We start from the raw sequence: 17,314 nt of genomic DNA on the forward strand, positions 1-17,314 counted from the left end.
TTATTTCCCCTCAGCATAGTGTCCTTTAGGTTCATCCATGTTGTGGCATGCATCAGGACTCCATTCCTCTTTATGGCTGAGTAATATTCCATTGTATGTATACACTACATTTTGTTTATCAGTTGATGGACATTTCAGTTGTTTCCACCTTTTGGCTGTGTGAATAATGCTGCAGTGAACATTGGTGTACACATGTCTGTTCACAGGACTGCTTTTGGGTCTTTTGGGTATATACCTGAGAGTGGAATTTTTGGGTCATATGGTAATTCAGTGTTCAACTCTTTGAGGAACTGCCAGGCTTTTTCCACAATGGCTGTACCAATTTACAATTGTACTCGCAGTGGATGAGTGTTTGTTTCTCCCCAACCTCAGCAACACCTAGTGTTTTCCTTTTTCAATCATTGCCATTCTAATCGGGTTGAGATGGTATGTCATTGTGGTTTTGATTTGCATCTCACTAGTGGCTATAGGGTCGCAATGAGTCGGAATCAACTCCATGGTAATAGGTCTGGTTTGGTTTTTAGCAGCTAATGAAGGAGCCCTGGTGGCGTAGTGGTTACAGTGTTCAGCTGCTAATCTAAAGGTCAGCGGTTTGAACCCACCAGCCACTCCATGGGAGAAAGATGTGGCATTCTACTTCTGTAAAGATTTACAGTCTCAGAAACCCTATGGGGCAGTACTATTCTGTCTTATAGGGTAGCTATGAGTCAGAATCAACTCCATGGTTAACAGGTTTGGTTTGGTTTTTATTGGATATTGAAGGAGCCCTGGTGGCGCAGTGGTTACAGTGCTCAGCTGCTAACCTAAAGGTCAGTGGTTTGAACCTACCAGCCGCTCCATGGGAGAAAGATGTGGCAGTCTACTTCTGTAAAGATTTACAGTCTCAGAAACCCTATGGGTTAGTTCTACTGTGTCCTATAGGGTCGGTATGAGTCGGAATTGACTCAATGGCAATGGGTGGAGTGCTTAATGGCTTCGAGCATTTTTTCACGTGCTCGTTCATTTGAATATCCTGCTTGGTGGATTATCTGTTCAAGTCCTTTGCCCAATTTTTGATTGGGTTCTCTTTTTGTTGTCAAATTGTAGAAGTATTTTATAAATTTTGGATAATAAACCTTTATTGGATATACAGTTCCCCAAAATTTTCACCCACTCTGTAGGCTGTTTTTTTCACTTTTTTGATAAAGTCTTTTGATGCACAGAAGTATTTAATTTTCATGAGGTCTCATTTGTCTGTTTTGCCTTTAGCCCCTCATGCTTTTGTTGTATCTGATAGCCCATCACAAAAACCTAGATTCCATGGCTTCATCCTGACATTTTCTATGAATTTTATGGTTTTAGTTTTCACATTAAGGTCCTTGATCCATTTTAAATTGGCTTCCTGTATGGTGTGTGGTGACCCAACCAGGTTGGGTCCTGGTTCATTTTTCTGCATGTGAGTATCCAATTTTCCCAGCACCATTTATTGAAGAGATACTTCCTTTCCCACTCGATGAAATTTAGCACCTTGTCAAGAATCAGTTGATTAATTTTGGAGTCTTAATTCTGTTCCATTGGTCTATATGTCTATTATTATACAAGTACTAGGCTGTTTTCATTACGGTAGCTCTGGAGTATAATTTGAAGTCAGGAAGTGGTGAGTCCTCCTACTTTCTTCTTCTTCTTTTGGATTGCTTTAGTTATTCAGGGTCCCTTGTCCTTTCATATAAATTTTGCTTTGTTTTAGTTTTTTCTTTTCCATCCAAAGCCAATAAAGTAACTGAAACTCAGTGAAGTGTTCTATAAAATACTATTTGTATAGTGTTTTAGAGTCAGAAAAAGTCCCTTTTTACTTATTTCTTGGAATGACCATAAGAGTTTATTATTGGGATTCCAGGGTCCAAAGTCACGTAACAGGTAATAGCTCACATAATTGGCAATAGCAGGACTAAGACTCAAACCTAGTTCCTTTAACTTCCATTTCCATGCTTATTTCACTATATAAGACTGTTGAGTGTGGACAAATACCATAAACTACTAAGAAAAGCAATTGTTTGATCAGTTCCTGGAGATCTAGCCTTGGAATTATCACAGGGAGAAGCCATGGTCTCAATACTTGGGGAACCTTGGTTTCTGCCACAAGTTTTATTCTTGAAAGACTCACAGATTTTTTTTTTGGTGGCAGGGAAGGGAACTGAGCATGGGGATGAGAAGGAGCATCAATACCTTATTGGACTAACTTACTTCTGAGCAGACAACTAAAATCATTGTGAACTGAACATATATAATCTTAGCTGAAATAACATTTAAGCCTTCAAGATTGATTTAAGGATGTGTTTATTTACAAGACAATAAATGCTTAATATTTAATAGAATTAAAGTGCTTAATTTTACAATGTTTCTAATTCTCTGTCTTTATGACCAAATATACATATGTTACATAATATATACACTTTCTGCAAGTATTTTACATTCATACAACTAGAAAAGAAAAATTACTTTTCATGTACACCTTTTCACATTTGAACCAACTATAAAATTCAGAGACCATACCTTTTCAAACTGATTAGTCAACAATTTAAAAGAAAAACCCAGATAATACCTGTTCAAAAATTATCAGTCAATTGTCACTCACAAAGTGAAATGCTAATTTTGTGAAGAAGTTATATACAGACATGATTGTTTTGCTAATGAAGAGAGACCCCAACCATGATACATTCAACATCCATATAGTGTATAATATATAATGCAATTCTGTTATCATAATGGTCCCCACAAACTATTATATTCCTTCCCAAAGCTACATATCACTCTTCTTATTTGGTATTCACTTATTAAATATGCTATAATGAAATTTCTTGACTTAATTTTTCACTAAATCTACCACAACAAATTTTAGGAAGGGATAACCATCACGTAACTCTCAGTGACCCACACGGAGTGAAAAACTCTCTTGTAGAAGCCGTGTGCTGTTTCACCTCAAAACACTGAAAAGACATAGCATTCTGCCAAAATCTCAGTCCAGAAAGTAGAAGTACATGATTGATTTTAGAGGGATTTTTTGCCTCAGTAAAAAGTATAAAAAATGGCCAAAGAGAATAAAAATTTTTTAAAGCCCAATGGGGTACCAAAAGTAATGACAGGATACCAATGGTATAATTTAGAGGCCAAAGTCAAAGTCCAGGTTGCCATGAATCCCATCAGCATGCAATTACTTACATAGATTTATATCTTACAGTTTGTATTCCTTCCGCAGTTTATTTTCCTCTTAACATACATTGTTCTGATTGGGAGACTAGCAGTCTCCTCCTGTCCACCTCTCTGTGCATTCGTGCTTATTTTAGATTCTAATCTTATTTCTCTCTACCATATCTGTAAAGAAAGCAAAGTTATCTTCTCGTGACTACATGACTAAAGGGCATATACAAGGATGAATTATACATTAAAATCTATGTAAATAATTTAAAATATTTAAGTTAAAAAGAAAAGTTTCAATAAAAAACTTCATTTCTGTGGAAAGACATAATTGAAAATGAACAATGTGTTTACATATATACATACATTATAAATTCACAGAAAAAAATTTTTTAAGTAGACCTAGTCTAGTAGTCCTTAGATGTAATAGTCATATTTTCTAAATCTAAAGAATCTACAGTAGATAGTAGTATGAAAATAAAAAGCAGTTTGAGTCTACTAAAATTGAATAAGAATGAAGAAGTAACATGATCCACTACAGATCTCAGTACAGTCCTAAGCATAGGAACTGGTTAGCCACAGTTCTTATATTAATACATTCTTGAAGAATACAAAATTTAAGAATGAAAACATTAAGACATTTTCACCTTTCGAATTAATTTTAGCTTATAAATACCATGTGCTTAATCTTCAACCTGCTAACACGATATGAACATCATGTGATGTAAGAAATTTTAATTAGCCTTATACTTTGCATTATAGCAAGGATACCTGCACAAAAATAAGACCTTTGTTCCCTAGGAGTTTATTTGCTCTTGTTGGTGCCTTTTCCCCAGGATATATTCAGTCCAGATAATTAGAGAGTTATTACAGACAGTATGCTCAGAATAAGAACTTAAGGCTTTGAACATAATCAGAAATGAGATCTAAAATTTAATGGGGAAAAAAACACCCTGTTTCCACAAAGTAGAAACAGGAAAAAGTAACATAGAATGTGAGCTTGCAGAAGTAATTTTGATGAAAGATTTTTAGAAGGCATCAGTGAATCTTTAACAACCCTGCAACACCATGAAGTTTGTCCTTTATTTAAAAGGTTAGTTTTTGTAAAAAGTTCAGTAATTTTTTAAAATTGGGTCTGTTTTTTTCCTAATTGGGGTAGGTCACTCAGTGAAGATAAGTGCAGCAACCTGTATGTTGAATTAAACTTCATGGAAAATGAAATGTAGCTTGATAAAGTAGTGCAGATGTGCTTTAATTTTTTCACCATCCATGCCCTTTGCAAAAATAAAAATATTTTTGATAGTTACTTGAATCCAAGGAAGAATGCCCCCCCCCACTTTGTCCCTATACTCAACAATTTATAGTATTACTTCTAGGAAATTAATTTTCTATATATCCATTGGCTCTAGGGGCCTTCATATTAAATTTTCAGTATAAAAACATACCCTGGAGAGTTTTATTGCTTGCATACACAATGGCATTATAGACACCTTTATTATGAAAGTGGCTGGTAGCATTTTTTTGTTATTGAACCCCACTGAAAACCTGGAGATAAAAGTCTGCACTACATTTCATGCTAAATATACCAAACGGTAGACGTTCAGTTTCAGCAGAAGTCAAATTTAAGTTTAAAAAACTGGAATGTTTTTTAATGAATAGCAGTTTTTATCAAATAAGTATCTTCAAGTTTAAAGGAAGGGCACTTGAAAGGAAAATGACTCAGAAAGCACCAAATTAGAGAAAATAAAGAATTAAGACCCACATGGAATACTGGTTTTAGTAGGAAAGCAACTAATTATTTTTTTATGTTCAATTTGTCATGACTGCTCAGGTGTCTCAGAAAGCAAAAGACATAGATTACTCTTGTAACCAAACACACATTGGATCTTTTGGTTTAGTTAAGTGTTTTAAGATGGCTGACTTAAAAGAGTGTTCTTTGCCTTTTGCTAAGTAAAAGCATTAGTGATTCTTTAATGAGACACAGGGAAGCAGCTTCACTGCTTTTCTTTGTGCTTGGCTGAAGATTTTGGGGCAGAAAGTGAAGGATGGTGAGAGAATAACCAAAATTTCTCTTTAGCACTAGTATTTCTAATTTTTTTTAAATTAAAGATAGTGAATATTATGAGTGTGATAATAAATACTTGAGTATTTCAATAATATAAATTGAATAACATTGATATTTATTGAGCCAAAAATTGTGTGTGTCCATGTTACTTCCATTCAAGGAGAACATAATGGTAGGTAAAGTGTAGTTCTTGCTGTTCAAAATATTTTTCAAAAATAATCTGTCCGATAAATCTAATTGGCCCTTACATTCCATTGTTCTATCCAAATTTACAAAAGACATCTTCCCCTGATAATCATTCCACATTTTTATTGCTTCTCTTTTCTTATGATTCAGAACACCAAAGCTTCATCTACAGCTATAGTTTAACCTTCTAAAAATCACCCCAACACACTCACACACACACAAATGTACAGTTAATAACTAGAAAATAGAAGCAATGTAAATTTTAGTCTGTCCCTGATTTAATAGGGCCTAAGAAGCTACCTTTATCTCTTTTTGGCTCTGAGTATTTGGCTTCATGTTAATGATCATGGCTGGTATTACTTTTACAGAGGAAGGGAACCTAATCATGTTGGTCATAATTGGTTCACCTGCTCCTTTTGGGTGGAAAAAATGGGAGATATTTCAAATGTTTCTTAAAGCAATGGGTCCTGAATAAATATGTGGCAGTCTCCAATTCTGAGGAAACCTATTCTACAGTTAAGGTGTAATCCTTAAAGGCTGAGGATAATGGGGTCATTTCCTGTGGGTTTCTAGCAGACTGATGCTTTAAAAAATGAGATTGGGGTATGACAGGGTGAACGAAAAAATCCTTTTGTCAAATTATATTTTTTAAATTAAGCAGTCATTTTAATATGAGATTTTAATCACAAGAACAATATAATAAAGAAGCCTTTGAGACAAGGAATCATATTTTGTCTATTAAAGTTCCCCAGAGGATAAAAGGAAAAACATTATCAGATCCTCTTCAATCATTCTGTCCCTCCCCAAAACCTGCCATTAAAGTATTTCTTTCTCAATATTATGTTTTCCCCCTCTCTTCTCTGGTGAGGTAGTTTATGGACTTGAGCATAAACTTCCTTTACTACCCCCCAAAATACAGATTATCACATGTGAATTTTGTTTCATAACTCACAAAGAAATAGGCCCACACAGTTATCTTAATTGTTCATTATATATAGTCTTCATTTAACCATGCTTAACAGTCTTATGGAGCTGTGGTGGCACGGTGCTTCAAAGTTCAGCTGATAACCAGTTGGAATCCAACAGCCGCTCCTTGGAAACCCTATAGGGCTGCTTTGAGTCGGAATCGACTCGATGACAACAGGTTAACAGTCTTATGAAAATAAAAATATTACAATAAACGTAGTTTCCACATGCCCCAGTTCTTTGTAAGCTCAAGTGTCCTGTACAGTGTAGGTTTTCGTGAAGATTTTTGTACATGCTGATGTTAACTGCTGCAACAATTATGGGATTGGAAATGGTAAAATAACCTGTATGACAGACAGTCCCAGTGACCAAAATGCACGTTATCATCTCAGAATAATTAAGACGGAAGCATTAACTAAACTCTTATATGTAAATAGGTATTATTAGCACCTTCAAAAAGCGGCACTGTTTTAAATAGGCAGAGAACAACCAAAAAAAAAGTAAAAATACTGTTGGAATCCACTAATGTATCCCATGCCACATAAATTACTGCTTTTTCTTATTATAAAAATATCAATACCCTTAAATGTCAGATGTCAATCAGTTAAACATAAATCACCGAAAACGTTTAAGTTTAGAACACTATTCAATTCCAAGATAAAATGTGCTTTATATTTAAAAAATAAATTAGAGACAAATATGAACCAGAAGCTGAGAAGAAAAGCATGTATTGTGTTTGTAGATGTATATATTTATATGGAATACTATGAACACATAATTGCTATATACTTAAGGGATTTTATTCTTATGAGTATTTCTATAAAAAACAAGTACTTTCTTAAGTCAAAAGCCTGAACATCAACAATTTGTCCTTTTATTGTTTTGTTTTAAAAGAGCATACGTTATTTATTTAGCATTATAAACTAAATAAGCTAATATAATAACCTAAACTGTCCCTGTATTTTTTTTTTTTTACCATGGATCTATTTTGGCAACATGGAGGTATATCTTTCAAACTGTCACAAGTCCTACGTGTGAAAAACACATTAAATATTTTTTTCTTAAATGAAAGTCGCCCATTCTAACCTGATAGTGATACAATCAATTGATACCATTTTCTTCAAGACAAAAGTACACATTCAAGAAACAGCTCATAAAAAATGCTCCATTTTTCACATTATTTCAAAATTTATCAGTGGAATGGCTCTGCACATGAATTTCACTAAGAGTACATAAATATAGGAAAACAGCCCCCAAACGATGCATTTATGAGCCTGTATTTTTTTTAACATAAAGTGCTAAGAGATGAATAAGGAGATTGGGAATGTCTTGAACTGTAAATCTTGAGACCCCCTACCCTGTGGCTGGTCCTGGAGTTCAGCATTCTGATTTTTTCATAGGTTCAGCATGATCGTCCAAGGTGGCTGGATGCTCATTTGGACTAGGTGGTGTCTCACCTGTGACAGCTAAGAGAATGATTTTCAGCCACTTCTGTTTCAGTTCCTCATTGTCTGCGGCAAAGCTGTGCACAGACTTGGACTGGGTCAGTTTGAAACTGTGTGGCAGATCTGCACTCCTTGGCATGTCATCCACAACGTAGCCCAGAAGTGGAATGGTGGCCTGGGCTCTGACATCCTAGGGAAAATGTATCATACATATGAGTGAGTATGTATTAGCTTGCTACCTCTTTTCCGACCACTGCCCCACACACACTCGCACTGTGACCTCTCTATGGGCACACTGCCTAAACATGAGGCCTTTGGTAATGTTGCCTGAATGAATTCACAAATGTGAGCTGACACCCAAATCAGCCAGGACTTGGCAAAGTTACACCTCCTGTGAATGAGGAAGCCCATTCAGCTCTCCATTCGTAAGAAAGGGAAGAAAGTAAGTTCTTTATTGTATAAAACCAAATGTTAATGATGACTTCATTACCATTCATCTGTTTACTTATGGACAGAGAGAAGGTTAAAGGAAAACAATGAAAGATAATATAATATACCTTGGTATTTTTAGTCTATTGATAAAATAAAATAATTTTACTAGCCCTTAATTTAGATATCCTTAATTTAGATATAGGTTAAAATGTAACAGGTACATTTAAAACTTTTATATTTCCAGAGTGAATGCATAATTGGTTTAAGTGTTGTTAGTTTTAATTTTTTTAAATTGCAGTAAATATGTATATAACATTTGCCATTTCAGCATTCTTCACTTGTACAGTAAAGTGAACACTATCGTTCATCATGTTGTTCAACCATCGTTCTTACCCATTCTCACATTTTTCTCTCGCCCTTAACACAGAAGCTCAGTATCCCCTGAGCATTGTCCTTTTTTTCCCCTTCTATCCCCCTGCGCCTAGTAACCACTAATAAGCTTTTGTGTCTGTATACTTGCCTATCCTTGATATTTCATAAGTGGGATTATACAGTATTTGTCCTTTTGTGACTGACTTTTTCACTTAGCATGATGTTTTTAAGGTTTATCTATGTTGTAGCATGTATCAGGACTTCATTTCTTTTTATGGCTGCATAATATTCCACTGTATGTATATACCACATTTTATTTATCCAGTCATCTGCTGATGGACATTTAGGTTGTTTCCACCTTTTGGCTATTGTGAATGGTGCTGTAGTGAACATTGGTGTACATGTATTTGTGTTCTTGGCTTTCAGTTCTTTTGGGTAGGTTCCTAGAAGTGGAACTGGTGAATCATATAGGACCCCTGGTGACACAGTGGTGAAGAGCTATGGTTGCTAAACAAAAGGTCAGCAGTTCGCATCCACCAGCCACTCCCTGGAAACCCTATGGGGCAGTTCTACTCTGTCCTATAGGGTTGCTATGAGTCAGAATCGACTTGAAGGCAACAGGTTTATGGTAATTCTGTGTGTGTAACTTTTTGAGGAATTGCTAGACTGTTTTCCACAGCGGCTATACAATTTTGCATTCCCATCAGCATTTGAAGAGGGTTCTAATTTCTCCACATCCTTGCCAACACCTGTAGTTTTATGTATTTGTTAATCATAGCCATCTTAATGGGTGTGAAGTGATATGTCATCATGGTTTTGATTTGTATTTCCCTAATGACTAATAATGTTGAGCCTCTTTTCACGTGCTTATTGGCCGTTTGCATTTCTTCTTTGGTGAAATGTCTAATTCCCTTGCCCATTTCTTGATTGAGTTGTTTGTCTTTTTGTTGTTAAGTTATAGGAGTTATTTGTTATAGGAGTTATTTACATATTCTAGCTATTACACCCTTATCAGATACATGGTGCCTTAGTTATTTAGTGCTGCTATAACAGACATACCACAAGTGGGTGTCTTTAACAAAGAGAAATTTATTTCCTCATAGTAAAGTAGGCTAAAAGTCCAAATTCAGGGCGTCAACTCCAGGGGAAGGCTTTCTTTCTCTGTTGTCTCTGGAGGAAGGTCCTTCTCATCAATCTTCCCCTGGTCTAGGAGCTTCTCCACGCAGGAACCCTGGGTCCATAGGACACGCTCTGCCCCCGACACTGCTTTCTTGGTGGTATGAAGTCCCCCTGTCTCTCTGCTTGCTTCTCTTTTTTATATCCCAAAAGAAACCGGCTCAAGACACAATCCAATCCCTAGATTGAGTCCTGCCTCATCAACACAACTGCTGCCCATCCCCCCTCATTAACATAATAGAGGCAGGATTTACAACACATAAGAAAATCACATCAGATGACAAAATGGTGGACAATCACACAATACCAAATTGATAACACACATTTTTGGGGGATACAATTCAATCCATAACATATACATATGGTTCCCAAAATTTTCTCCTGATCTCTAGGTTGTCTCTTCACTTTAATAAAGTCCTTTGATGGACAAAAGTTTTTAAATTTGATGAGGTCCCATTTATTTTTTTCTTTTGTTGCTTATGCTTTTGGTGTCATTTGTAAGAATCCATTGTTGAAAATGAGTCCCAAAGTATTACCCTTATGTTTTCTTCTAAGAGTTTTATGGTTTTAGATCTTAGATTTAGGTCTTTGATCCATTTTAAGTTAGTTTTTATATATGGTGAGAGGTATGGGTCCAGGTTCATTCTTCTGTTTGTGGAGATCTAGTTGTCCCAGCTCCATTTATTAAAGACTATTCTTTCCCCATTAGATGGGTTTAGCACCCTTGTTAAAGATTAATTGACCACAGATGTGTGGTCTATTTCTGAACTCTTAATTTTATTCCATTGGTCTAAAAGTCTGTCATTATAACAGTATCAGACTGTTTGGATTACTGTAGCTTTATAATGTGTTTTTGAGATTGGGAAGTGTGAGTCCTCCTACTTTGTTCTTCTTCTTCAAGACTCCTTTGAGTATTTGGGTCCCTTGCAGTTCCATATAAATTTGAAGACTGGCTTTTCCATTTCTGCAAAGAAGTCTGTTAGAATTTTGATGGGGACTGTGTTGACTCTATAGATTTCTTTAGGTGGTATTGACATCTTAACAATATTAAGTCTTCTGATCCATGAGCACAGAATTTTCTTCCATTTAGTTAGGTCTTTAATGTCATATCCAGATTGTTCATTTCTGATGTATAGAAACACACTTGACTTTTGCAGGTTAACCTTGTATCCTCCATTTTGCTAAGTTCATTTATTAGCTCTAGTAGCTTTCTTGTGGATTCTTTGGGGTCCTGTATATGAGGATAGAAGCCCGGGTGGTGCAATGGTTAAGCACTTGGCTGCTAACTGAAAGGTTGATGGTTCAAACCTACCCAGCGGCTGTGTGGAAGAAAAGACCTGGCAATCTGCTTTCATAAAGGTAACAGCCTACAAAACCCTATGGGGTAGTTCTCCCTATGGGGTAGTTCTACTCTGTCACATTGGGTTGCTATGAGTCAGAATTGACTCTATGGCATCTAACAACAACAATGTATAGGATTGTGTCATCTGTGAATAATAGCTTCTTCCTTTCCAATTTTGGTAACTTTTATTTCTTTTTCTTGTCTAATTGCTCTGGCTAGAACTTCCAGTACAATACTGAATAGCAGTGGTGAGAGTGGGTATCTTGTCCTATTCCTGATCGTAAGGAGAAAGCTCTCAGTCTCTCTCCATTGAGTATGATGTTAGCAGTGAGTTTTTAATAAATGCACTTTATCAGATTAGGGAATTCTTCCTTCAATTTATAGCTTGTTGAGTATATTTATCATGAAAGGATGTTGGATTTTGTCAAATGCCTTCTCTGTATCAATTAAATTCTTCAGGGCTGAGTAGATTTTTTTTCTCATTGCAGTTCTTGGTGTACATGTGAGAAGGGTCAAGAACTTAGAACTGCTTATGCCACTGTCTGCTTATGCCACAGTCTTCTCACAGTCTGTTTGCTTGTTTTTTAAGTAAAACACCATCTACAGTGCCTGCTGCTATTTTTCTCCTGTTAGAAGCAAAACCAGTGTCTCACCAGTGTCTCTGTTGTTTCCAGAGATTTACTTCAGATCTGTACACATTATGGTTCTCAAAAAATTGTTAATGTTAACCAAAGATGGCTTAAAATTCTCCTTCATCTCAAATTCCATTCTTTTTCAAGTATCCACCCATCCAGCAAAAAGGGAATCTTAATATTATTTCCTATCATAAAAAGGCTCAGTTCTCCCTTTTGCTTCTCCCTTTCTCCCCATGCTGTATTCTAATTCAACCCACTTTTTCTTAAACCTGCTGAATAGGAATGAGAAAAGCAGACAAACGATCCATAGGGTGAAGAAAATATTGCCTCTAAAAGGAATCAATCAACTTAAATAACAAACTTGAATTTTAGTTACTCATTATTTTTCAGTTTTAGTGAAGTTGTCTGAGCTCTCTTGTTCTACAGAGGAGCAAACGGAAGGATTTTGAGTTCATGCCCACTGGCCTCCCTCTGTCCTTGATGACCTCTGTTGCTTAAGTTTACATACCTGTGGGGCACCATACATGTATAGCACGAGAGGGTCTTGCTTGGGGATCACACACCAAGCCTTCTGCCAAGGTTTTGACTTCTCCATGTACTGCAGAAAGCTGCACACCATGCTGTTTCCCGAAACTTCTGCTGATTCAATCTAGAAAAATGTAATGAAGAGAAAGAGTGTGTGTGAGAGAATGAACACAAAATGAACTAGATTGAGAAGTAATACATCTTAAGAAAAACAAAGTACAATGTGTTTGTATAAAAAGTCTCCTTGAATTGTCCAAGAAAGGACCACCTACCAGTATTATTTAAGTACACATTTAGATCTGTCACAAGCCATGGGAAAATAATTGAGCAGATTTCAACTCTTTATATTCCTAGACCTTGAATTTAAACAGAGCTAACATTTATTAACTTCTTACTATGTACGCACTTTTCTTTACCTACTACGTGTATAATTTTACTTAATCCTAACACCAACAGGGAGAAGTTAGTACTTTCATTATCTCTGAGGCTCAGGGTTTAAATAGCTTTCCCAAGATAACACATTTACTAATTGGCATGCTAGGATTTGAACCCAGGCAGTCTGATTCCAGAGCCTGAACTTTTAACCACAATGCTACAGTGGCTCAAACTATGTAAGAATGTAATAGCAAAAAGACAAATACCAAACAGCAGTCTTTTTTAATCATTTGAGGTCACAGTACCTCAAATAATTTAAAAAACTTTTTTTTAGTTGCAGTAACTTTTTAGAAAGCCATTTACAGTTTTCTGAGTTGCCTCCTAATATATGCACTCCTCACTTACTATCTCGTTATCTGACATTTTGCATTTACAACAATAATAAAGAAATCTACTGTCTGCCTATTTTGTGCATTAATAAGGTGGCAGGCATCAGACAAACGGATAGTGTGAAAACAGAAAAAACAAACAAACCCATTTTCGCCTAACGCCAATTTTCACATAATGACCTGGTCTTTGGAACCTAACCATGTCAATAAGTGAGGACTCAAAAAAAAACCAAAAAACAAAAAAACCTTAACCCATTGCCATCAAGTCGATTTCGGCTCATAGCGACCCTATGGTAAATCACTAGCTAAAAAGAGAACAAAACCATTTGACTAAATAATGGTTTTTATTATATACATTACAGAAAGTAACTGGTTTTCTATTTCTGAAATCCCTAGGATGGTGCTGCTCAGCGTCATCCATGGAACCGTGCTGGTTTGCAAATTCTTTTGTAATCAGTTCGAGATAAGCATAGAAATAACAGTAAGCATTTACAGAATTAAAGCAACTTGACTTTGCCATGACACCCAAGTGCAGGACTTTGAATTTTACAAAAGTATTGATCTGTGATGGATTAGATGTAAAACTGGCCCTTCATTTCTGATACTTTAAGAAGCACTGATTGGCAAATTATGGCCCACAGACCAATGCCAGCCCACTATTTATTTTTGCATGAATCATGAGTTAAGAATGGTTTTTACAGATGAACATTTGCAATCAATTTTCTGATAGGAAGCACTAACTTTGAGCTCCAATTAAGAGAAATGTTATCCCTCCAAAGAGAATTCCATTCTTCTCATTAGTAGAGACATATTATTAAAAATCACACTAAATTATATTTTGAATTTTGTTTAATAATTTATAGAAATGTGTTTTTTTCTTTTGTTATAACAAGTACTACCTACATGGCCTGCAAAACTGATTATGTTTTCTCTCTGGCTCTTTACGGAAAGAGTTTGCTGATCTGTGGGTCTAGAGCACCTAACACTGTTAACTGGCACAGAATAAGTCTCGAATGTGCATTTATGTGTGTATGCACGCACACGTATAATACTTCTACTTACGGACTTCCTACTATGTATTTATTTGGTTAGATGAGTTAATCTAATAAGCATTTCATGAAATTTTCCCCCCAAGTATAATTCTTTTTTAATAAGACTAGAAATTTTTATTTTATAGATATAGCCTGAAACTCACACTTAAAACCAGTTATCTGGCTTATTATACTGTGCCTGTCTCATCATCTGCTGCTGTTCCTGGGGGCCACTGCAGCATGTCATTCTACCCTACCTGCCCATGAAAGCCCCCACTGTAGTCTGCCAAACAAGTAATACCTATTCCTCAGAAGAATTCAGAGTTCTACTTTTAGTTTATGGGTCTACAGTTTAACCTCATGTGGATCTTGAAGTTTAAGTAATCTTTTTTAAGTTAGTAGAAATGACATTTGAAAGCTTATACAATGTAGGTGCTCAATAAATACTTCCTGATTCTCTAGAAATTCTTAATAAGCCAAATATATGTATGACTTTAGCTACACAGAATTTTGATCATGAGCCCATTCTTCAAAGACTTTCCAGGCTGTCTTTGAACTTATTGCCACAAAGACCTTATTATATAATTACCCCTTATATTCTTAGTATCTTTGAGTATGAAATTCATTTCAGACACAGGCTGCATTACAGTCCCCAGGCTTAGGGGTCTGAATTTATTCTAAAACATGAGTCAAATTCACTTGGGAGAAACTTCAATAATAGTTTACAATGCAGTTGTCAGACTGCTGTCACTGCCTATTTGATGATGCTCTCAGTGCAATAAATTGGAAGAGTTTTTCAGATAATAAAAAATATTTTAATCTAAATTTGAAAAATTTTATGCAGTGGTTTTCAAAGTTATTGTGATGAAATTTGGGAAAAAGCTGTCCTATAGAGAAAATGTACTATCATAGTTTGGACATGAGAAGAGAGGCCAATTAATGCTCTAATATTTGGCTATAGCTACTTTCACCAAATCACCATATTTTCATTTTCAATGAATTTTCAATGAATGTTGGTTTAACATAGCCCCCTCTTCTTTCTATATAACCACATAGGATCCCAAGTCAGCAATATAGAACAAAACTATAAATTATGTTCATTATTACCCAAATTGTTAAATACTAAGAGAAATAATATATATATTTTTTTTATATTCTTCAGGGGTAAAAGAGAATTCAAAGTTCTTTGTATAAAAATCTAACAGATATCCAATATTTAATGTTTATCATACCTCTAAAATTCCCTTCCTTTTCTTTTCTTCACTGTCTGTGAATCCACTTATTATTTGATAGCAGTCTTTACAAACTTTGCTCAATTTACCACCATCATACTCAAGCTGAGCTTTGTAATCAGAACACTTCCAACAAACCACCTTAAATTAAAAAGAAGGGTAATGAGAAGTGAATAATCATATTTAAAAAATGATGTGTTAAGCAATAATCAGTTATAGGTAATAATAAATGAAAAAAGTTAAATGCAAAAGGCAGATTTTTATCACACTAAGAAGATCCCCATAAACATTAGGAGTGTTTGTCATGGTGGTGTGAGCTATCCCAGGGTTGTGACAGACTCTGTCAACTTATCCTTCTCTTCCTGATTTCTAAAAGTAGGAGATGCTCTTATTCTTTACACCTCTGGATGTTTTATCAACATCTTCCCCAAACTGAACTCATGATCATCCTTGCTGTCAGCTCTCTCCTTACTCCACCCCAACTACCTCACTCCTTCCAATCTGGTCCCCTCTCATAGTGCTCCCTATGGCAGGAAATAGCATGACCATCTAACCAGTGATGACAAGTCAGAAACGTAGGAGTCATCCCTGACACCTCCCTCTACATCACCCCATAGATTGATCATAACCATACTACAATGTCCTGCTGATTTTATCTCAAATATTTCTTCAATCTGTCTCCCTTTCTATATCTTCCTGTATTACCCAAGTCCAAGCTATCAGTGTCCTAGTTTGGACTACGATTATAGCCTCCTAACTGGTGTCCTTGTAGCATTCTTACTGACCTCCACTCTTGCATCTCTCCAAGCTGTTTTCTAAACAGCAGCCAGATGCTCTTAAAAACGCTAATCTGATATATTCCTCCTCTATTTAAAATCCTACAAAGTTTTCCCTTTGCTCTTGGAGAAAGAACAAATTCTTTGTTCTACCCTTCTCACTCCCCTTGCTCTGTCTCTTCTGTCACATTGGCTCCTTCCCACCTGTATGAAGTGCCACGCATTTCAGCCTTTTGTGAGTTAACTCTTGCTCATCCTTCAGCTGTTGGTTCAAATTTCCTCAAGTAAGACTCCCCTGACTTCCAGAATAGAGCATGTTTCTTGTCACTGTCAAAGTACTAAAACTCCCAGTACTTTCTTTCACAGCACTAATTACAGTTTTTAATTATATACTTCTGTGAATATTTGATTAATGTTTGTCTCCCTCACTAGGCAGGAGAGATTGTTCTTGTATATTTTGCTCACCAGACACACAATATTCATAGAATGTCAGTGAATGAGTGACTACAATGCAAATGCATGCTGTTTCTTAGTGAACGGTATTTTTCATGTCTGTTATCTGAAAGATATCAAATAATATTTTAATTTGTTTATTTTCATATCATAGTATTTTGATAATCCACATGTAAACACATTTTTGTTTATCTAAGGCAAGTATACTAGTATCAGAAATCATTCCAAACAAACTCAAAGATAGATTAAAAAAATCTTACCCTGAGAAAAATATGCTTGTCATTAATTTCGATTACAAAACAGCCTAAGTAAGTCAAAACTAAGTCTTAGGAAAAGAATAAGAATTGTTTTACTTAAACATACAAAGACACTGCAATGCCTACCCTTCTATGCTTATTCACTGCTTTTAAGAGAAAGTATATAATTTTCAACATGGTTTACAAAGCCCTCCAAGGCCTGCCTTTACCTATCTTTCTCTACCTTCATTTCATGTTTTGTTCCTCCTCATTCTCTCCATATGAAACTTAATCACTCATGAAACCACGGTCAAATTATGTTTATATATAGCAACATTACTTTTGTGTTGTTGTGAGGTGCCATCGAATAGGTTCTGACTCATAATGACCGTATTTACAACACAACGAAACATTGCATGGTCCTGCACCATCCTCACAATCGTTGTTATGCTTGAGGCCACTGTTGCAGCCACTGTGTCAATCCATCTTGTTGAGGGTCTTCCT

General features: G+C 35.7%; 1 protein-coding gene across 6 annotated transcripts in view; it reads right to left on the reverse strand.

The window, feature by feature from the left end:
- Window positions 1–2,299: 2,299 nt before the first annotated feature.
- Window positions 2,300–17,314, reverse strand: part of FGD4 (FYVE, RhoGEF and PH domain containing 4) — a 228,058-nt gene continuing 213,043 nt past the window's right edge. For all 6 annotated transcript variants that reach the window (XM_023725201.1, XM_023725204.1, XM_023725202.1 and 3 more), the window contains 3 exons: window positions 15,346–15,486; window positions 12,302–12,442; window positions 2,300–8,026 (listed from right to left, as the gene is read on the reverse strand). In XM_023725201.1, coding sequence (XP_023580969.1) covers window positions 7,769–8,026; window positions 12,302–12,442; window positions 15,346–15,486 — 540 coding nt within the window. In that variant the 3' untranslated portion in view covers window positions 2,300–7,768. The remainder of the gene's footprint in view (window positions 8,027–12,301; window positions 12,443–15,345; window positions 15,487–17,314) is intronic.

Source organism: Trichechus manatus, unplaced genomic scaffold (genome assembly GCF_000243295.1).
Source record: "Trichechus manatus latirostris isolate Lorelei unplaced genomic scaffold, TriManLat1.0 scaffold00292, whole genome shotgun sequence".
In the NCBI taxonomy this organism is placed as follows: domain Eukaryota; kingdom Metazoa; phylum Chordata; class Mammalia; order Sirenia; family Trichechidae; genus Trichechus; species Trichechus manatus.